This window comes from Callospermophilus lateralis, chromosome 3 (genome assembly GCF_048772815.1).
Source record: "Callospermophilus lateralis isolate mCalLat2 chromosome 3, mCalLat2.hap1, whole genome shotgun sequence".
NCBI classification, from domain to species: Eukaryota; Metazoa; Chordata; class Mammalia; order Rodentia; family Sciuridae; genus Callospermophilus; species Callospermophilus lateralis.
Genome location: NC_135307.1, coordinates 171,953,293 through 171,976,806, shown reverse-complemented (window position 1 = coordinate 171,976,806; position 23,514 = coordinate 171,953,293). Strand labels below are relative to the sequence as shown.

Genomic DNA, 23,514 nt, shown 5'->3' with positions numbered 1-23,514 from the left:
TTCCTATTATGTACTTATATTACACATAACACATTTTTAAAGAATTCATTCTGCATTTCCTCCATTTTTCCATCCCTCCTCTTTGACTCTTGACCTCCTTTTTCTATTCTGCTGACCTTTCCTATATCTTTATTATATCCTCTCCTTCTCTCCCTCTTTCCTTTATTTAACTCTAGTGTCCACAGCTGAGAAAAAAACTGACATTTGATTTTCTGAGTGTGACTTATTTCACTTAGCATGATGTTCTCCGTGTACATCAATTTACTGGCAAATGCCAGAATGTCATTTATCTATGTGGCTGAGGAGAACAAAAAGTGACTGTGACAGTGAAAATCAATTTCCTCCAAAATTGTTAAGTAGACACCATGGAGCCCAGTTATAAAAAGCACAGTTTCTTAATCCGTTCTTCTCTTCACAGGCACCTGGTTGATTCCATAATTTAGCTATTATGAACTGTGCTGCTATAAACATTTAGGTGGCTGGGTCCCTGTGATATGCTGACTTTAGATCTTTTGGAAAAATATCAAGGAGTGGGACAGCTGGTCATGTGGTGGTTCCATTCCTGGTTATTTGAGGATTCTCCTTTCTGCTTTCCAGAATGTTGGCCTTCATTTGCAGTCCCACCAACAGTGTATGAGTGTACATTTTCCTCTCATCCTCAGCAGCACTTACTATGATTTGTGATCTTGGCATTTGCCGTCTGACTGGAGCGAAATGAAACCTTACTGTAGTTTTGATTTGCGATTTCCTGATTACAAGGAATGTTGAAAATTTTTTCATGTACATATTGGCCATTTGTATTTCTTCTTTTGAGATGTTTCTGTTTAGTTTTTTGGCCCATTTGTTTTGGGTTATTATTATTATTAGTGTTATTATTATGACTTAGGTTGCATGTAATGGAGCTCAGTGTATATTCTGAATGCTCATCCCCTGTTGGGGAGTGACTGTCAAAGCTCGTCTCCCATTCTGTGGGCTCTGTTTTCATTCCCTTCATCTTTTCCTTTGCTGTGCACAAGATGTTAGCTGATGGCATCCCCCTTACTGATTCTTGGTTTTCTCTCTTGCACTCTGGGGGTTTCATTAAAGAAGTTGTCACCAGCACCTACATGATAGAATGTTGGCCCTTTATTTTCTTTTAGAATTTGCAAGATTTCTGGACTAATTCCTAAGTCTTTGATGCATTCTGGTTTCTCTGTTGTGCAGGGTGACAGATACGGATCTAGTTTCATTTTTCTTTTATTTAGTTATTTAATTATTTTACTTATTTTAATTAGATATATATGATAGCAGAATGAATTTTGATTCATTGTACACAATTGCAGCACAACTTTTCATTTCTCTGGTTGTACACGATGTAGCATCACACCATATGTGCAGTTATACGTGTACCTAGGGTGATGATGCCATCTCATTCCACCATCTTTCCCGCCCTCATGCCCCATTCTAACTCCCCTTCCCTTTTTCCCTGTCAAAGCTCCTCCATTTCCCATGCACCTCATCCCCATTATGGATCAGCCTCCACTTATAAGAGAGGATATTCAGGCTTTGGATTTTTTGGATTGGCTTACTTCACTTAGCATGATATTCTCCAACTCCATCCATTTACCTGAAAATGTCATAATTTTATTCTCTTTTAATGCTGAGTAATATTCCATTGTGTATATATACCACAGTTTCTTTATTCATCTACTAAAGGGCTTCTAGGTTGCTTCCATAGTTTAGCTATTGAGAATTGAGCTGCTATTAACATTGATGTGGCTGCGTTACTATAGTATGCTGATTTTAAGTCCTTTGGGGACAGACCAAGGAGTGGGATAGCTGGGTCAAATGGTAGTTTTATTCCGAGTTTTCTAAGAAATCTCCATACTGCTTTCCATACTGGCTGTACCAATTTGAAGTCCCACCAGTAATGTATGAGTGTGCTGTTCTCCCCACATCCTCACCAAAATTTATCATTGTTTGTATTCTTAATAGCTACCATTCTGACTGGAATGAGATGAAATGTTAGAGTAGTTTTGATTTTATTTCTCTAATTACTAGAGATGTTGAACATTTTTTCATATATTGGTTGATTGATTGTATGTCTTCTGAGAAGTGTCTGTTCAGTTCCTTAGCTCATTTATTGATTTTTTTTAGTTCTTTATATATCCTGGAGATTAGTGTTCTATCTGATATATGTGTGGTCCCAAAATGTAGGTTCTCTCTATACCTCATTGGTTGTTTCTTTTACTGAGAAGAAGTTTTTTAGTTTGAGTCCATCCATTTATTAATGCTTGATTTTATTTCTTATACTTTAGGAGTCTTGTTAGTAAGTTGGGGACTAATCCGTTATGATGAAGATTTTTTTATTTTTTTAATTGATTTTTTTAATTAAATGACAGCAGAATGCATTGAAATTCTTATTACCTATATAGAGCACAAATTTTCATCTCTTGTGGTATATAAAGTTTGTTCACACCAATTATTGTCTTTATTCATGTACTTTGGATAATGATGTCCATCACATTCCAACATCCTTATTAACCCCATGCCCCCTCTCCTCCCCTCTCACCCCTCTGCCCTATCTAAAGTTCGTCGATTCCTCCCATGCCCCACTTACTGCCCCACAATGAATCAGCCTCCTTATATCAGAGAAGACATTCAGCATTATTTTGGGGGGTGGATTGGCTAACTTCATTTACCATTATCTTCTCCAACACCATCCATTTACCTGCACATGCCATGATTTTATTCTCTTTTATTGCTGAGTAATATTTCATTGTGTATATATGCCACATTTTTTGTCCATTATTCTACTGAAGGGCAACTATGTTGGTTCCACAGTTTAGCTTTTGTGAATTGTGTTGCTATGAACATTGATGTGGCTGTGTCTCTGTAGTATGCTGTTTTTAAGCCTTTTGGATAGAGACCGAGGAGAGGGATGGCTGGGTCAAATTGTGGTTCCAATCCCAGTTCTCCAAGGACTCTCCATACTGCTTTCCATATTGGCTGCACCGATTTGTGGTCCTATCAGCAGTGTATGAGTGTACATTTCCCCCCACATCCTCACCAACAATTATTGTTATTTGTATGCATAATAGTGCCCAATGCTATTTCTATAAAAAAATTTTGAAATTGAAAGAAAATTTAAAGCAATTAAGATTTAAGGCATTGCAAGGGGACTTGGTATAGGTTCCCCCCTCTCTTTTGTAGCATGATCTTTAATTTGGGCAGGTCACATATGTCTAGGCATTTGTCAATGTCTTCTAGAGTTTTCAATTTTGGGGCATCTAAATTTTTTCTTCTTAATTTAAATTTATTTTTAGCTTTCATATAAAAACTTATAAGACTATATATATTCATGGAGTTATATGATGTTTCAAAACATGTATACATTGTGTAATGTTTAAATCAAGGTAATCGTATCTATGTACTCACATTTTTTCCCTTTCTTTATAGTGAAAACATTCAAAGTCCTTACTTCTAGTTTTTTGAAATATACGATACGTTATTGTTATCGATAGTTACCCTACTGGTCGATAGCACACCAAACCTTCTTATCCATATGTGACCTTAATTTAGTACCCATTGAGTTTTCAGCCATGCAGTCAATCAGCTTATGCAGACAGAAAATATTTTCAAATGTGGTTGCTTGTTTTTGGTTAACTGAGTCTTTTTTTAAATTAAATTATTTATTTATTCTAATTTGTTATACATGATGGCAAAATGCAATTCATTTCATATAGCACATATAAAGCACAGTTTTTCAAGTCACTGATTGTATACAAAGTATTTTCACACCATTGGTGTCTTGTACATGTACTTAGGGAAATGCTGTCCAGCTCATTACATTGTCTTTCCTACCTCCTGTCCCCCTTCTTCCACTCCCTCCTCTTTACCCTATCTAAAGTTCCTTCATTCCTCCCATGGTCCCCCTCCATCACCTTTATGAGTCAGCATCCTCATATCAAAGAAAACATTCAGACTTTGGTTTTGGGGGGAGTGGATTACTTCACTTAACATGATATTTTCCAACTCCATCTAGTGACCGGCAAATGCCATGATTTTATCTCTTAGAACCTGGCGTCTAAATTTTGAACCTAGTGGCCAATGTACCTTTGGATTTCAGAAGAGTCTCCAGTGATATCTTCTTTTTTCATCTCTAATTTTGATTGATTTGGATCTTCTCTGACTTTCTTTTGGTTATGTCCCCTCAGGGAAATCAAGGAGGAATTGATTCATTCTTTTCAATGAACCAATTCCTCCTTGCATTGATCCTCTGTGTTGTTTTTTTCATTCTCAATTTCATTAATTTTGGCTCTGTGATCTTAGTTATAGCCTATCGTCTACCCTCTTTGCAATAAGTTGTTCAGGCCATGAGGGGCAGCATAACCTTATTTGTTTGGGGACTCCTTATTTTTTAAGGTAGGTAGATTTTCCTCTTCAAACTGCTCTCATGGTGCCCTGAGATTTAGATATGTTTATCTCTGTTCTCAATCACTTGGAAGGATTTCTTGATTTCTCCTCTCATTTCCTCTTGGATCCATTCTATATTTAAAGAATGAGCCACAGAGATGAAAGTGCAGCGAGGACAGGGCAAGTGACGTTGCTGGAAGACTACACTGGAGATTGAAATGGACACGAGTGGGACAGACAAGCAGTAGCTGGCCGCTGTGCGTGGACACGGATCCCACGTGGGGACTTCCTTTTGGTAGACGGAGGAACCTGATGATAGTGATGTGACCCCATACATGAGGTGAGTGGTGGTGCCCCAAAGGTGATGGTTATAAAGGGGGTTGATAAATGGCCAAGGCAGAAAGACGCTTGCTTCACAACTTCAGTTAATAAGAACCAGACCCATACGGCTGAAACTCCTCTGGGTAAGTCGTTACAAGCAATAAAACTCTAATGCTCAGTGTTCCTCATCTTTCAAATCTCTGTGCACTAAGCCCTTGTCTTATTAGTGTTTCCATTTCCCTATACTTTTAAACTGACAATTAACTGATGTTTTGAGTGTTTTTAATATTTTTCACAAACAGTGTAAAGTGGAAGAAGATCATTATTTTTCTTGATCAGCATGGACATGTTCCCAGACATTCAGTTTGGAAAGTGACTTTAATTGCCTTTATCCTGTACAATACTGATGTTCAAAAGTGCTAAGGAAGAAAATCACTCAGATGAAGGAGAATCTTTTTTTTTTTCTGGGTTTGAGGCATAAGACACTTAGGTAAAGAGGACTGAGAATAATTTTTCTTAATAAGCTAGAATGAGTTTCCTTTGAGGAGCTCAACAAGGCTGGGGAGGAGGGATAGGCAGGGGAAAAAAATACAGAATGACTTGAGAGTGAGGACTGTGGTTCTTGTGGCCAAGCCCAAGGCAAAGAGGAGAGCCATCCTGACATGTTCAGATGGGATTTGCTTGTCACTTTCTGGAGAGGCGTCTTGAGTTGCTGTCCAGAGGCAGGTCCCAAGGCCATGCTCAGAACCATGAGTGCAGACTCAGCCATGGGGCATCAAGGACTGGGCAGAGGTGCAATAGGGGCCTGTGGGCTGGCAGGTGTCCTGGGAGGAGGCGTTAAAACAGCATCTATATAGGCATCTCCACAGCTCCTTCTCTCAGGCTGAGCATCACGGTGCAGTAAGAAGGTGGCAGAAACTGAGAGTCCCAGGAAGCAAAAATGAGGAAGGATCTGTGGGAAACATGTCCACTTTCAATATCTGCTCACCATTCATGAGAGTCTCCTTAGAGCTATGAGATCCTGGTGTGGCCCTCCTGGGATGCCTGTGGTGAGTGGACCAACAGCCCCAGGTTAGGACTCTGAGCCTCTCCCTGCAGTGGGCCACAATGAGGGTCAGAAGTCAGCACCCTGGGAGCAGCCCACCCAGGTCTTCTCAACATTGCTCCGTATGGTAGAATCTTCCTGCCCATGGAGGCCTAGCATTGGACTACTGGACTACTCTAGAGGTTGCCTCCAAGGGACACACCCAATCTGCTGACCCTCTTTGCACACCCTCAGCCCATCATCTCTGGAGCCCCTAAGCCTCAATGGACACCCACTGCCAACCCTTGACCCACACACTTCTTGGCAGCTTGAGATGCCACAGAGGTTTCCTGAGACCCTGAGGGTGCTGAGGGGTGTGTGCCTGGTTCTCTAGACCCACTGACTCTGCAGCTGTGCACAGGTGGGCTGCACTCCCCCTGGCCTTCCCCCTTTCACAGCAGCCTGTGCTCTACCCTCCCTCCTGGGGACTTACAGTCAGGACTTCTGCTTCCTATGAACGTAGATGACAGAGACACCGACTGCCAGTAGGATCTTGGGGCCAAGAAACAGGGCAATGAGGTATGAAGCAAGAGTAAACTTCACTGCTCCTGAAAATCAAGGGACAAGGGGGAGCGATTAGAAGGACTCCTACATGTCTATTCCCAGGAGCCTGCACTTGCCCCAGGTGAGGCTACCTGGGCCCAATAAAATTGTGAAGCTTGAGCTCACACACCCTGTCCTGGCTGCCCTGGTCATCCTGAGGCAGAACCTGGTCAAGAGGCTCCTTATTCCCATTCACCCAGCCTCAGGTCCCAGAGTGTCCTCCCTGAGGGAAGGTGAAAACATGAGCTCCATGCACACTGCCCACCTGCCATGGGGATTCCTACTTGATCCTCACCATCTCATGGAGAGCGACCATCATCTCCTCCTGGGGGGCTAGGGAGAGCCATGGCTTAGAGGAATCCAAACCCAGAGAAGCTCCTCCCTGGAGTCCTATAGGGTGAAACCTAAGATCATGATTTTTGTTCCAATGTCCATGTCTTCAGGCCAAGAAACCAGTTTTCAATGGGGCGTGCACATGGGGGGAGGGCCATTTCATGGTGCCAGAGGAGAGCCAGGCTGCCTGCTCAGTACCAGGGCAGGTGAACGACCCTGTGCCTCACCTTGTGGAGCCTGCAAAGGAGGTGCTAGATGAATTAGTAAAATTTATGGCCGAAAAACACTTCTGTGGGTCAAGAAAATGTTTCTCCTATGTGGGAGGGACCAAAATATCCCAATAGCAGACCACCCTCCAGTGCTGGAGAGTCTTTCTGTTGGACACACAAAGCCAAATCCTGGCAACAGACCTGGGGAGATTTTTCTTTGTCACCATGGGCCACTTTTCCTCTTAAAATGATGCTGACTATGATGGAAAAATGTTTTGTAAATAAAGAAATGCTGCCAGGTCCACAGGAAGGAGGGGACACTGCTGCCCTGCTGGAGGTCACCGATCTCAGCTGAGTGGAGCTCTGGGACTCCCCCTCAGTGGAGGGGAGCTGCACTCCTGCCCCCTCCTCCCTCTAGAAGGCACCAGCATCAGAGCCTGGCTGAGCAGGGAGTGGAAGACCCCGCCCCTCTCCTCCCCTGAAACCAGGGGGGCATCAGTCTTGTGGGGAAGGACTATGAGAACGTAAGCAAGAGTCATCTGAAGGTAAAGGTAAAGTGTGAGAGCCAAAGGAGTTCCCGGTGGATTTTTTGTCTCCTGTAGCCAGAGGGCAGCAAAAGCAGGTTTGGATCTACTGCTACAATAGTAATAGAGATTCAGAGGAGTTGACATCCTCAGGTTCAAGGGCTCTTCCTGATGGGAAGTTGTAGAAGCTGGAAATGAAGTTAGGGCCATATGGATCAAAGCACTCGAAGACCTTCAGTGGACGTCTGGGTTGCTGACCACAGTCTTAGCAGGATGGCTGCCAATTAACTCTGCCCCAAAGACATCCAGTGCCATTTTCCATGTTCCATCCCAACAAAAATGCCTCTCCTGCATCATGTAATCCTCACTGCATCCCAGAAAGGAGAAGTGCTATAGTCCCATGTTACAGAGAGGATCTGGGATGCGCCAGGGCACACTTCCCATGGGCTGGCCTCAGGATGCAGTTTTCATGCTGGTGTCCAGGTGTGTCCCAGGAAACCAGGAAACCAGCTGAGCAGTGCTCTGGGACCAGGAGAGTCTCAGACCAATAACCGAAGCCTCCTCCCACAGAAGCAATAACAGAAGATCCTATAAACCCCAAGAAAGCAGAATAAAGGAAATAATAAAGAAAAGAGTCAAAATTCAATAAAATGGAATACAGGGAAGTAATAGAGAAGATCATTGAAACACAAAGTTGATGGCTTTAAAAGATCAATAAAATAAAAAATTCTCTTGCACTGATGATGAGAGAGAGAGAGAGAGAGAGAGAGAGAGAGAGAGAGAGAGAGGACACACTAGTAACATCAAGATTGAACAGGGTGTATTGTGAGAGATTCTGCAGACATTAGACTGATAATTAAGGACATTTTAGGTGCAAATCTGCGGTTATAGAGTTGACATCATAAAATAGACCAAAACTGCTTCAAGAAGCTCAACCTAACGCAATACACACAAAATGAAATCTAGCATGTAAATGGTCCTAAACTGCTAAGGAATTACATCACTTTTAAAATTTGAAGAAAGGCTTCCTGATGCCCCGCTGGTTTCCTAAGGAGGTTGTGCCATGTACTTAAGGATGAATTAAAACTGATTTTGGTGCAGAGAAAAGAACTATAAAAGAAATTTTGAAAAATTTGAATGCATACTGCAATTATTTTCAATGATTAGAGAAAATTATCATGATTTTTATTAACTTGTATAAAGCTGTTGGATTTGTAGAAGAATGTCCTTCATCATTCGACCAATCCAGCTGTGGACTGCACTGGCACTGGTGTGCATTTCTGGCAGTGATTAGTGGATGGGATTAGGCAGCCTCCATGTATCTCCTACCATGAGGGAATTATCTCCCACTTCTAATCATTACTCTTCCTGCAAGAAGGGACAGGGATAAACCAGTGGCCCAGTGTTGACCCAGCACAGGAGGCCCATGGTAGGGCATGCTGGAAGGAACCTGGACCTTGAAAGAGTCTGTAGGAGTCCAGACCTGCTCCTGTGGTCACACAGGGAAATAGGGCACACTGGGCCACAGAATGGGGTCTCCAGACCACTGTGGGTCTTTGGGACAACATTCATGGGAGAGGGAACACTTTTTTAATTAGCAAAAATTTGCTCTATGGGCTGGTGTTGGCCCAATCCTCAACGACTTTAGATTTGCATTGAGTAGTATGGATAGTCTACATGTGTCAGGGCAGAAAGTCACCAGCAACATTCCCATTGCTCTCCAGGGCTGTCCTAGTTTCCCTTTCTGTAAACTCCTAACACACAGGTAGTTGGAGCATCAAAGGAGAATATACACCAGCAGAAATTTGCATGTTGTGATGAGGCTTTGAGGGTTGTCACTTCAGTAGGTCTGTGACCACAAATCAGGAGGAAATCAAGACCCCTGTGGAGACCACTCAAGGTCACCTAGAGGCCTGCTCCAAACAGTCTCCACCTCCTCAGGGAGTCCTTTCCAGATTTCACCTGGTAGGTACCAGCATCTGTTGAAGGAGGACACAGATGTGAAGGAAAATTCCAATTTTGAATGGAGGCTGGAGAGACTGAGGGAAAAGAAGAGAGCAACTGATAGGTGGAGAGACAAGAGGCAGGACAGTAGGACAGGACAGTCCTCCTCCCTCCCTTTCTTCTTTAATGTCTGTTTGTGTCAGAAGATCCATGGAGAGATGGACCAAGCTCTTGACAGTGGAGACTCTTGGGGTGAGGATGGGGGATTTCAGGTCATAAGGTTATTGTAAGGTTTTAATATATATTTATTTATAGACTTTTGAGTTATTCTATAACAAATAGGAATACTACATTTAGCACTAAAAATCCCCAACAAATACAAGACAGAAAAGACACAGTCACCTGGTGTGGAGACCCCCCAGGGAGATATGTTTTCCATTTTGGTCCTGGAGACTGAACCCAGTGGTGCTGATCCACACAACCACCTCCCCAGCCCTTTCTAATATTGATTTAGAGACAGGGCCTCCAGGAGTTGCTCACGGTCTCACTAAGTTGCAGGTGCTGACCTGGAATTTGCCTTCCTCTTGCCTCAGACTTCTGAGCTGCTCAGATTAGACACTGACCCTCGCCAGGGAAGGGTCTGTACCCTGCTCCTTCTGGGGGGGCAAACATATTGAGCCTATGGTTTCTGGAGGTGGCAGGCTGTGTTTCATGTACCACCTGGCAGGTGACCACCACGTCCCCACTCTGGACACAGGAGTCCACCAGGAGCCCACTAATGTGGTTATAGGTCATGTCCATGTTCTCTGTGACGACTGAGGCAGTTTCCATCTTGGACATGTGTCCATTCTCCAGCCAGGTCACTTGCAAGCTCAGGAGGTAAAACTGGCTGGCCATCATCTGGTTCCATCACTGTGTGTTTTGGGGAAACTCCATGTGGGTGGAAAGAGAGGAGAAGTGAGAGGGCCATGAGGATGTGACAAGTGTCAGGTGAGGAAGGCAAGTGGCAGGTGCCAGGACAGGCCCATCCCTCGTCCTCCCTTCTTCCTTAGTGTCCCTGTTTGAAGGCCCCATGAGATGTGTGCCCACCCCACAGAGGAGACCCCCAGAGTGTGGTGTGGGGAGCTGACTAAGACGCTGCTGTTCCCAGGCTCTGGGTGCCCTGGGGGAGGGGGTCACTGCTCTCAGGTCACAACACACAGAGTCAGGGTGAAGTTTAGAGCATTCGATCAGCTGGAATGGAGGCCTCACCAGGGGTGTTTTCTGGGCTTTGCTCCTTGGGATCAGCAGAGAGCTGCAGGGTGTAGTTCCAGGTGGTGGCTGGCTGCCCATCGTGCTCCACCCGGCAGGTGAACGTCACGTCCTCCCTGTGCACAGAGGAGTTGACCAGCAGCCAGCTCATCAGGTTGAAGGTCCCGTCCTTGTTCTCTGAGTCAGTCAAGGCCATCTCTGTCCTGGACACATTTCCATTCTCCACCCAAGTCAGCTGTAGGCTCCCGGAGTAGAAGTGCTTCACCTGGTTCCCTGCCATGGTGGGCAGGGGGGTGACCTCCACGGTGGGCGGAACTGAAACAGCACAGGCAGAAGCTGTGACCTTATGGGACAGATGCTGAGCTCCTCCCAGCAGGGCAAGGGCCTCCCTCAGGACAGGGCCAGGCATGCAGAGGGGCTCAGACACTGGGGGTTTGCACAGGAGGGAATCACTAACCACAGGGCCTGCCACCCACAGGTGCCAAGTGACCAGTAGCTCCCCTGAGGGTAAAGTGAGTGAGGCTGACAAGCCCAACTCCTGGGCTGCAGGAAGTGAGCACAACAGATGAAGTTAGCACGTGGCAGCTCGACTCTCTTAGGAGCTCAGCAGTGGTCGTTACTACTAGTCAGTTTAATGAAGGCACCAGTACAAGCTGGCCACGGGGCAGGAGTCCACATGTGATGGCAGGTGGCAGCACTGCTGGGAATTAGAGCCCAAGCCAATGAGGTCCTGGGGCAAAGGCCCCTGGGGAGCAGTAGGGTAGGTGCTCCAGGAGTGGGCTGGAGCAGGGAGCAGGGTCCTGGGGCAAAGGCCCCTGGGGAGCAGTAGAGTAGGTGCTCCAGGAGTGGGCTGGAGCAGGGAGCAGGGTCCTGTACCTCGGATGGTGTCAAACAAGTTGGCTGTCCCATGAAGAGCAGGGGTCCCCTGTAGGGTCACGTGGGGCACCTCACTGGTGACCTGCGAGTGGACATCCCAAGAAGTCAAGGTCATCTGGGCTGTGCTAGACATGCTGTGGGACATACTTTCTCCCGTGGGGTCCATGCTGGTCTGGATGTGCGCGAGCTCATTCCCATTTTTGAACCAGTTCAGGGCGATGTTCCAGGGGGAGGAGCCGTGGGACTTGCAGGTGAAGCTCACCATCTGCCCAGGTGTGGCCCTCGTCCCTGGACCTGACACCATGGGGGCAGAAGGTCTGGCTGTGAAAGGGATTGACAGACAAGTGAGGTGATCTGGAGACCCCTTCTGAGCACAAGTGACACTGTTAAGAATTGTCCTCGATGCTATTGTTGGTGTTATGACTATTATTTGCTGTGCTAAGAATTGGCCCCAGGTGCATGCTGAGCACATGGTCTGTCACTGGGCTACACCCCAAACAATAAGACATAGTTTTTTAATGCTCCTAATAAAGCTCTCTGGGTGCTGAGCTGATCCCCATATGATGTCCCTACCCTCAAGTCCCTGGGTGAGCCCACTGTGTAGCAAAACAGTGAGGAACGTCAGCTCAGGTGCTGCTCCAGGCCTGAGGTCAGAGCCTTCCTCTCAGCACCAGGGCACTGCTACCAACCTGGGCCCAGGGAGGACCGCACAGCCCTGTCTCACCCTTTGTTAAAAACCTTTTCCTGCTGGCCTGACCTAGAATGCTTGACACCAAGGAGGGTCATATTTAGAAACAAATGCAGGGGACAAATAGGACCAGGACACTAAAATGAACATAGGAACCAGCTCTTCATGCTGAGACCTGGCCCAGCACCTCATCTGTGGGATGGGGTGGTTGGCAAATCTCCTCCCAGGCCACACTGAGCACAGTTGGCTTTGATCACACAGAGCTGCCCCTGGAATCTCAGTAAACTGTAGGGCGTGTTGTCCAGAGACTGGGGAGGCTGAGGCAGGGGGACGGCAATGTCCAGACCAGACTGGGAAACATAGCAAGAACCTGCCTCAAAATGTAAAATAAGGGCTGGGGATGTGGCTCAGTATTAAGGTGACCCTGGTTTCAATTCTCAGCACCAAAAACAAAATCAAAAACAAAACAAACAAAACAAAAAAACAAGCCCAGGTCCCTCCTTGTCCCTGACTTTGTTCTGTGCAGGGCTCGTCCACAGGGGGTTCTGAACTCAGCCGACTTGTTCCTCTTTCCACAAACATGCCATGGGCCTCATCTGGGCCAAGACCTGGATGTGAGAGGGAGAGGATGAAGAGGTGCTTTCTGAATGTGGGCTTCCCTGGGTCCCTTGGCATTGGAGTCACAGGTCACTGATCAGGGATGAGTTCATAACTGATGGCTAATTACAACACAGGCAGACCCAGGCCCCTGAGCAGGTCCTGAGGGCACTCAGGGGAGAGCATCAGGAGTCTGCTTGACTGTGGACGGTCCTCAGAAGGGTCCCTTGGTGTCTCCAGATTGCTCACCACCACCCAGAACATTCTACAGCTGTCACTAGGCACCAAATATCATGAAGGTTTGTATCAGCAAATACTGACCTCCCTGCTTGATGCATGTCCAGCACTAGGAGGACACAGTATGGAGGGTGTCACTGAAGAAGTGGAGTCACCCAGACCACAGACACCTGGAAGTCCCTACAGGGGTTGGGGACTCTGTAGCCACTTATCAAGAACTGCTCAGCATTTTGAAGCTGGCTTGAGTCCCCAGAGCCCCTCAGCTCTCGATAACCACCTGCCCATGAGGAGGTGCTAGTGAGAGCCCATTATGGGACAAGGCTCAGAGAGGGACTTGGTCGGCCAAAGGCATCAGGCTGGGGGGGAGGGGATACAGCAGACTCCTCTCATCCACACAGGAGGATTATTGAACACTTTTTGTTTTTTCTGCAGAGCCTTATGGAAGGGGTTCCATAGAGAATGATTAAAAGCACCACCCTGCAAGAGGATCGAGAAGGCAAGGCACAGTGCTGGCATGCAGTAGGAGCCTAATAAATGACACCTGTGCCTGTATCATCACTCCTTCTAGAACCACACATTCAGTAGACAGAAGGATCAACAAATGCAGTGGGGACCCCAGGAAAAGCCTCCATCCTGTTCCTGCAGCCCCCAGGAGAACCTGTGTGAGAGGATGACGGGGCTCCCCCTGTTTCCCTGCCCCCCCCCAGGTCCTGAGAGTCTACCCAGGGCCTCGGGGGGCTCAGCAGGAACCAGCACTGAGCTGCACCCTGCCCTCTCCCTGTGTTCTTAAGAGTCCCCACAGGAAACAAGGTGGCAAAGGGCTTCTCACATCACGAACAGCATCACAGGGGTTTCACCCAGAGAAGCTGTTTCCATAAAGAGGGGCTCTGTGAAGGGACAAGGGACAGATACCTGAGTGACATTCTGGCTCACCAAGGCAGGGAGGGCTGTGTACTGAAGAGCCAGGGCTCCTTGGTTTCAGCTCCTGTTCAACGTGTGTCAGATGTGGGCTCTGGGGTGACACTGGATCTAGGAGGCTCCATTGGGAGACCCTGCCACAGGCCCCAGGGAGCTGAGCCCAGCACTTGCTGTTCAGCAGCATCCACACCTGAGAAGGCTCCTGTGCTCTCCTTCATTGCCAGAGGAAAGAACCCAGCTTTCCTTCTGTGTCTTCAGGACATGTACCTCAGGAGTCCACAGCTCTGGCCATGTGTTAGAAACTTCTGGAGTAAGTGGAAACTTCAGAAGCCCAGACCCTCCTCAGACCTTTTAAAGCAAAGTTTGTAGGTGAAGCCTGGGTCTGGGAGTTTGGGGCTCCAGTTAGTTTCCCACGTGATTCCTATGCACAGCCAGTGGGGAGCCCCCGACTCCATCCATCACAACAGCAAGATCAACTGTAACATCCCCACATAAAGAAGGCTTTTGTTCTTGTTCAAACAACACAGCAGCTCTGTGTGTCCTGCTGGGGCATCTCCCTATGGAAGGAGATCTTAGCCGACATTCAGGGGAGGTTTTCTAGTCACTTTGGGCTTCAGGGTGTGAATGTGACTGGCTTCCTGAACCCAAGATTCAGGTTCCAAGAAGATGAAGTTGGGCAGACACTGCTCCCTGCCCAGTGAGTCAGGTCAGGGTCTGTGCTGAGCCCCTCCTGTGCCTTGGATCCTCCGTGGGAAAAGTGTCCTGGGTACTTGTGGCAAAAAGAGAAGGTTCAAGGGGCAGAGGGTCACAGAACGGGTACATGAGCCTGTCCACTGTTTTCAGCATGTGGTGAGTGGCATTCATGGGAAAGGTAATTTGTTCTCTTCCCTCTTGGCTCCACCTGGTCCCCCTCCCAAGAACAATCCTCTGTGACTCCCCCTAAATGTCCATGCTGCTCTGAGGGCAGCCCCCTCTCTGCTGCTTCCTTGATGTAGCTGATCTCCATCTCCCACCCCGTCCATGGCTGCCGTCCAAGGTGTTGGGTGGATCCTGGTACCAGGAGAACAGGGGAAGGAGCAATCTGAGCCCTCTCCTTCAGATGCCCAAAGATATAATTTGAGGTTATAAATCTCCCCTGGGCAATGTGCTTGGGTTTTGAAGCGACAGGCTAAGAGTCTCTCCCTTAAAATTAAATAGTCTCACAAGGCACAGTGGTACACACCTGTAATCTCCGAGGCTTGGGAGGCTGAGGCAGAAGGATCCCTAGTTCAAAGCCAGCCTCAGCAAAAGCGAGACACTAAGCAGCTCAGTGAGACCCTGTCTCTAAATACAATACAAAATAGAGCTGGGGTGTGGCTCAGTGGTGAGTGCCCCTGAGTTCAATCCCTGTGGGGTCCATATGTGGTCCTTGTAGGGAGCTCTGTCTCTCTCCCTCTCTGATTCTTGGTGGCCATGTCCTGACCTGCTTATTCTCCTACAGACTCCCTCTATGATGTTGTGCCTCAACTATCCCCGAGGAATGGAGCCTCTATAGGAGGAGACCTCTGAAATTGTGATCCCCAAATTCATCATTTCCTCCTCCAATTATTCTTGTCTAGTCTTTGGATCATGGAATAAAAAGTCACTTAGACACCCATGTTTATCACAGCACAACTCACAATGACCAAGTGATGGAATCACCTCAGTGTCTCTCAAATGATGAAAAGCTAAAGAAACTGTGCTACATTTACACAGTGGGATTTTATTCAGCCATAAAGAAGAATGAAATTACACCATGTTCCGGAAAAAAAATATATCCGGAGAACATCATGTCAAGCAAAATAGACCAAACTCAGAGACAACTAATGTTTTCTTCCATATGTGAAAAATAGACAGGGGAAAAACAGGGCATCATGAAAGAAAAAGTGGGGAGGGAAACAGGGAGGGAGAAGAGAGGGTACAGAGAGGTATCAGGGGCATTAGGAGTGAATGTGATCATATTATGTTATATGCATGTATGAATATGCCACAGGGAAACCCATTATTTTGTAAAATTCATACATACTCCACCCTCCAAAATAATACAGTAGTAAAAAAAAAAAAGAGAGAGAAACAAAGCCCCCTGGCATTTTCCCAGCTGCCTTCCCAGGAAGAGGAGGTGGGACTCCCCTTTGCAGAGCAATGATGAGGGAAGGTCCAAGCTTTGTCAGTGTCATAGCTGCTAAAAAGGTTCACAGCCAACACAGGCTTGAGGACAGTTAGGGAGCAGCCTGGAGTCTCCACAGTAGCTTTGCACTGGGAAAACATGTCAAATCATCTCCCCACCAACCCCAGAGCCCAGGCTGGGGTAGCTTGTGCCATCTTACAAAGTGAGGTATTGTCTGAATTTGTACTGCTTTGTGGGGATCAAAAAAACCACTGTGTATCCCCCAATCTGATACCCCACAGTTGAGGAATGAGAATGGAATAAAATAAGAAATCAATACCTTTTTTAAAAAAAGCTACTCTAAACCTGGAGACAAAATATTATGCCTTTGAGTCACAAATGTATAGTAGAAGAAAACAGAAATGAAATAAAAAAAATACATAGAGGTAAAGGAGAACAATAGTATAACATATCAAAACCTCTGAGACCCTGTGAAGGCAGTGCTAAGAGGAAAGTTCATTGCATTGAGTTCATTCATTAAAAGAATAGAAAGACACAAAATAAATATCTGAAGCCCTAGAAAATTTTTAAAAATCAACACTAAACACAATGCAATACAAAAAATAATTAAAATAAGAGATGAAATCAATAAAATTGAAACAAAAACAATTTTCCACATTGAAAAAACAAAAGGTTAGTTCTTTGAAAAAAAGAAATAAATGTTATAAATGCTTGGCCAAGCTAACAAAAGAGAAGGAGAGGGAAAACTCAAGTTGTAAAAATTTGTGATGAAAAAGGAAATATCACCATGAACACTACTGAGATGCAAAAGATAATCAGAAACTGTTTTGGAAAATATATATTCTAATAAAATAGAAAATCTTGAAGATATTGACAAATTTCAAGACATATGACATATTCATATTGAATCAGAAAGAGATAGAAAATTCATACTGGTAATTTTAAGCAATGAAATTGAAAATGCCATCAAAAGCTGACCAAAAAAGAAAAGCCTAGATGAGATAAATTCTCAGCCTAGTTTGAACAGATCTTCAAAGAAGAACTAATACCAATGCACCTCAAATTATTCCATGAAATATAAAAGGAGGGAACCCTTCCAAACTCATTATATGACACATCAAGTAAAGAAAACTTCAGATCAATATCTCTGATGAACATAGATGCAAAAATTATTAATAAAAATATTGACAAATAACATAAAAAGTTAAAAATATAATGCACCATGATCGAGTGAACTTCATCCCAGGAATGCAAGGTTGGTTCAACATATGGAAATCAATAAACATAATTCATCATGTCAATAGATCTAAAGACAAGAACCATTTTATTATCTTAATAGATACAGAAAAAGTATTTGACAAAATTCAGAATCAATTCATATTCAAAACATTAGAAAATCTAGCAATAGTGGGCTGTACCTCAATATTGTCAGAGCTATATATGCAAAACAAGTACAATACCATTCTAAATAAAAAAAACTGAAAAGAGTCCATCTATAAACTAGAGCAAGACAGGAATGCCCTCTCACCACTTCCATTCAACATCATCCTTGAAAGTCTAGCCAGAGCAATTAGACAGAAGAAAGGAATTAAAGGATACAGATAGGAAATGAAGAACTCAAAGCATCTCTGTTTGCCACTCACATGATTCTATATGTAGAAGATCCAAAAAATTCCTCAAGGAAACATCTCTCAGAAATGAATTCAGAAAGCAGAAGAATATAAAATTAACACTCATAAATAAATTGTGTTCCTATGTATCAGTGATGAAGTAACTGAATAGAAATGAGAAAAACCACCCCATTTATCATGGCCTCAAAAATATTTGGGAGCCAATCTAACAAAAGAGGTTAAAGACCCCTACAATGACAAGTACAAAACACTAAGAAAGAATTTAAATAAGACCTTAGAATGTGAAAGGATCTCCCACATTCTTGAATAGGCACTATGCATTTTAATACCATACATATTATAATTTCAATAATGATCTTCATAGAAATAGAAAAAGCAGTTGTGAAATTTATTTGAAAATATAAGAGTCCCAGAATATCAAAATGATCCTCAGCAAGAGAAGTGAAACAGGAGGCATCACAATACCAGATATTAAATTATACAACAAAGCCATAGTAACAAAAAGAGCATGGTTTCAGCATCAAAACAGACAGGAAGACCAATGGTACAGATTGGAAGACAAACAGATGCACCCACCTACACAGTTCTCTCATACTAGACAAGGCACCATGAGCCTACACTGGAGAAAAGATAGCCTCTTTGCAAATGGTACTGACAAAACTGTAACAAAATGAAATTAAACCTCCATCTCTAACCCTGCACAAAACTCAATTCAAAATGGATCAAAGACCTAGGTATTACACTAGAGACCTTGTGCCTATTAGAAGAAAAAGTAGAAAAAAAGCTCTCCATCATATCCCATTAGGAACCAAATTCCTCAACAAGACTCCTAAAGTGCAAGAAGTAAAATCAAGAATCAATAAATGGGATAATATTAAACGACAAAGCTTCTTCACAACAAGTAGAACATCAAGACGGTGAACAGAGATCCTACGGAATGGGAGAAAAATGTTGCACCTCAGATTCAGCACTGATCTCACAGATATGAAAAGAATTTTGAAAACTTGGTGGGTGCTGTAGCTCAGCAGTAGATCACTTGCCTAGCACATGTGAGACCTTGGGTTCCATCCTCAGCACTACCTAAAAATAAATAAATAAAATAAAGGAATGTATAAAAATTCAAAAAACTTAACACCAAAACAAACAAACAAATAACACAATCAATAAATGGGAAAGGAACTGAACAGTTGCTTCACAGAAGAAGAAATATAATCACTCAACAAATACACGATGTTCAACATCTCTAGCAATTAGAGAAGTGTAAATTAATGCTACACTGAGATTCTCATCTCACTCTAGTCAGATTGGCAATTATCAATAATACAAGTAACAATAAAATGTTGGCAAGTATGTGGGAAAAAGGTACACTAAACATTAATGGTGGAACTCCAAATTGGTGCAACCACTCTGGAAAGCAGTATGGAGATGCTTCAGAAAACCACTTGACCAGCCATTCCAATTCACAGTTTATATCCTAAGAACATGAAATCCGCAACTACAGCAACACGGTCACATCCATGTTTTAAACAGCTCAATTCACAATAGCTAAGCTATGGAACTAAACTAGGTGCCCTTCAACAAATAAATGGATAAAGAAAATATGGAATGCTGTTCCAAGCTTTGTTAAAGAATCTGTGGCCATCAAAAAAAAAAAAAAAAAGAAAGAAAGAAAATATGGTACATATACACAATAGAATATTATTCAGCCATAAAGAAGAATGAAATTATGGCATTTGGCAGTAAATGGATGGAGCTCTCATGCTAAGTGAAATAAGCCAATCCGGAAAAAAAATCAAAGGCTAAATGTTGTCTCTGATATGCAGAGGCTACCACACAACAAAGGAGAGTGAGGAAGAAAGAACAGAAGTTCACTGGATTTGACAAAGAGAAATAAAAGGAAAAGAGTGAGGATAGGAATAGGAAAATCAGAATGGCTCAGACATGAATTTCCTATATTCATATATTATTGTACAACCAGTGTAACCCCACAGCATGCACAACCACAAGAATGGGAAGTCATACTCCATGTATGTATAATATGTCAAAATACATACTACTGCCATGTATAACTAAAAAGAACAAAATTTAAAAAAATGTTTTAAAGGACCAACATATGCTTCTGTTATTCCATTTAAGCAAACAGATAGAAATTCCCCTTGGAGTAACTAGACCACTCACCAGGATCATAAACTGCCCCATTGTTAAGGTCTGTAAACAAGTCAGATTGGCACCTGTTATTTTGCCAGAGAAATGTTAAAGTCTGTAAACAAGTCTGGATGGCGCCTGGCCAAAATGCCAGAGGGAGTGGTTTGTAAAGTAACAAAAGCAAGCCATTAAGTGTGGAGATTCCTGATTGGTTGACTGCTGTATCTAGTTTATGCTAATTAAGATAAGCTGTGCAAAATGTATAAATACCTCTGTTGTCCTACAATAAAGGGCTTCCACTCCTGCTGCATCAATCTACACAAGTCATTCGTCACCCCCCGGATATTTTGCCCAGCCAGCCGGGCTGCGGCACCCCATGGCTTTGGAAAACTCTTCCCCTCATGGACTTGTCTACATATCATGAAAACAACAGCTGTCTGCTGACCCCTTGGCTCTCTAGGACTTAGATGCTCCGTGAACACTGATCACCTCAGCTGCTCCCACAGCTACGAAAGCATCATCAGGAGAAGATAAAGCAAAACCTAGACCATCTGGCCTTTCCCACTGGCAGGATGGGGTGACTTCCCCATGCTTAGACCCTTACCCAAAGCCTGGGTATCAGAGGGGTCACCTCCCACCAGGCCCCATGGCTAGCTGGAACTCTAAGAATTAACCTAGTGGACGTAATGGAAATCCGTGGACTGTAGGAATGGCACAGCCACCCGCCATACACCCTGGAAGTCAGTGGGATGTGGTGCCTTCCACCCCTTAACCAGAGCCTCCTTCTGAAGCATGGGACCCAAGGACAACACACCTTGCCACAGCCCAGGCAGCCTCCTGAGCTCAGGGCAGTTCACCTCTCTGCTCCACACCTGGAAGTGGCTCCCATTTCAATCAGAGTGAGAGGAAGTCCCTTGAACACAGCAGGGACATCTGCTCTCACGCCCTGTGCACATGGGGTTTCTCTACCAGGAAGCCCTTCTGCCAGAAAACCTCAGGGCTGCTCCTGCCCCTCCTCTAAATCTCTGCTCAAATTCTCCTTCTCAGTGATGCCCGCCCAGATGACCTATTTGCAGTACCTCTCCCACTCGTTCTCTGATCCCGCTGATAGTTTTGAAGTCGCATTGATCACTGTTAAATATGTGATATGATTTACCTCTTTGTTGTGTGTTGATCACCACCATTGTCCCTAGAGGCACCTTAGCTTCACAGGGCAAATCTTTTGCCTCTTTTATTCTCAATACACTGCAAGTTTCTGTAACAGTCCCTGCACACAGTAGGTGTACACTCAGTGTGTACTTAATGTGTGAATTGCCACAACCCTGCATTGCAGAAGTCGATTTGCAGTGGATATATTTTGAGAAATGGCCATAAGTTGAGTTTCCCACACAGAATGCTTAGCAAAACAAGAACTGTTTGCCAGATATAGGCAGGAAGTAGAAGATCCCAGGAGAAGAAAACCACAAACCCTTTTCCTCTAGCAGTCTCCACGCCCATTGGCAGAAGCTGTACAAAGTGTGTAAATCAGTCCACATATGAATAGTTTACTAATTTCATATACAAATTTAAACCAGGCACCCCTATTATTGCCTTTAAAAACAAGAAAGAAAAGAAAAGAAACAAGATCCAAATCCTCTTGGGGTCTTAGACCACCATGATGAGCATGAGATGCCCAGGTCTTTGGAAGCGGACATCTGACCCCATGATGTCATGCTACACCCAGTAAAACAGTGTCTGGCCACATGCAGGGTCAGGGCCACAGAGTCTGAGAAGATGGTGGCTGAACCACGGGCTCCAGATCAGACCATCTGCACCCAGACCCCAGCCCCAGCACTGCCCCTGGAGGACCCCGGAGCTCCTGGTGCTTCTGCTTTTCAGCTGTAAGGTGGGTGGCCAGAGTGTCTGCTGTGGGTGTCATGGTCACATAATTAACTGTATCACATCTGAGTAGAGTCTGGCCCATAGTGAGAGTTCAAGAAATTGAGTTGTTACTCAGTAAATTTCCTGAGGCTAAGGGACTTCCACTGGCCCTCTGTGATGTAGATAAGGGTAAGGACATCGTCACAGCCTGTGTCAGTCAACTCTTCATTACTGTAAGTAATACCTGAGACAAAGCCACTTATGAAGAGAAAAGTAGGATGACAGCTCACAGTTTTAGAGGTTTCAGTCCAGCATTGATTGTCCCCATGGCTATTGGGTCTGTGGGAGGCAACAAATCAAGGGAGGAGAAGGTATGATGGGACAAAGCCATGTACCTCAAGGCCAGAGTATGAGAGAGACACAGACAGAGAGATCACTGCTCCACGGCCTTGAGGAGGTCACCTCACCTTTGGTGTCTCAGAAATTATCAGGATATAAACATTGACATTCTGAAAATGTATTTTGTGAGCTGATATAATATGCAGGTGATTCTTGTCCCTGCTGTTTGAAGCATCAGCTGATGTGACGCCTCTGGCCCCAGCTGCAGGGGAGGCCTCCCAGAGACACTGCTCAGGACCCTTGGTCTGGGCTCCAGATGATGCCCTGTCCCAGCCTCCATGGCAGAGCCTGTGTTTGTCCTGAGTCCCTGGGAGTCCAGGGCAGAGCTGACCCAGGGACCAGGACAGAGGACTCTCCCCAGACAGAGCTCACTCACCTGTGAGTCCCAGCAGGAGGGTCAGCAGCAGGACAGGACAGGGACGCTGGGGCCAGGAGGTAGGTGCAGACATGGTGGAGCCCTGAGGAGCTGTCCCAGGGTCTGTGCTGGGAGATCCCTGACTCTGCTCTATGGAGAGAACTGACACTCTGCCTACTTTGTTTCAAGAGGAAGTAACTGTGACACAGTGACAATTTCCTCCAAAATTATGAAGTAGAAACCAGGAGCACAGGCAGCAAAGGTTAAGGGTCTCTCATGCTGCATTTTCAGAAGGAATTGGAACACACCTCCCAGGAACAAAGCTTCCTTCCCCTGGTCCTGCGCTAGTCCACTAGGCCCCTCGTGGTGTCCTGGGTCTTAGTGACAGTCTATTTGGGAGTCGCAGAAAAAGCAGGATGTGCCCCAGACTCCTGTCCCTGAGACCCTGGTGTGGCTGGCTGGTGGCCTCACTCTGCAGCAGCTACACACTGAGCTACTCAGCTAGAGGGAGGAGGGCTCCAGGGGTCTGCTCAGTGTTGGGGAGGGACTGGTCACCTCCTGCCATGGCCAATCATTGCAAACCTTTTTTTCTGTAAATGATCATAGTTCCCCATAACAGTTGGGTTCATCCTGACAAAACCACACGTGCATGGAGTTAGGGATCAATCCTGGATCTCCCTTTTCCTTTCCCCTGCTCACTCCACACCCTCCTCCTTCCTAATTTCTACTAGACTTCCTTTTGCTCATGTCTTCATTTATTTTTATTGTTTCTTTCAATTTATATATAATTGGGGTATATTTATATTACACATAACACAACTTTAAAAGAATTCCTTGTGCATTTCCTCCCTTTTCCATCCCTCCTCTTTGACTCTTGCTCTCCTTCTGTTCTACTGACCTTTCCCACATCTGTGTGGTATCCTGTCCTTCTCTCCTTCTTTCCTTATTACACTCTACTGTGCAGAGCTCAGAGAAAACATTAGACCTTTGACTTTCTGATTGTGACTTCTTTACTTAGCATGATGTTCTCCATGTCCATCAACTTACTGTCAAATGCC

General features: G+C 44.9%; 1 protein-coding gene across 1 annotated transcript; it reads right to left on the bottom strand.

The window, feature by feature from the left end:
* Window positions 1-5,281: 5,281 nt before the first annotated feature.
* On the bottom strand, window positions 5,282-22,555 carry LOC143394880 (signal-regulatory protein beta-1-like). Its single transcript, XM_077109045.1, has 5 exons — window positions 22,478-22,555; window positions 11,481-11,801; window positions 10,605-10,919; window positions 6,234-6,348; window positions 5,282-5,668 (listed from the first exon to the last, which is right to left on the bottom strand). Exons 1-4 carry the CDS (start codon window positions 22,548-22,550, stop codon window positions 6,236-6,238), a joined length of 822 nt encoding a protein of 273 aa, XP_076965160.1. The 5' UTR covers window positions 22,551-22,555; the 3' UTR covers window positions 5,282-5,668; window positions 6,234-6,235.
* Between the last annotated feature and the right edge of the window lie 959 nt (window positions 22,556-23,514).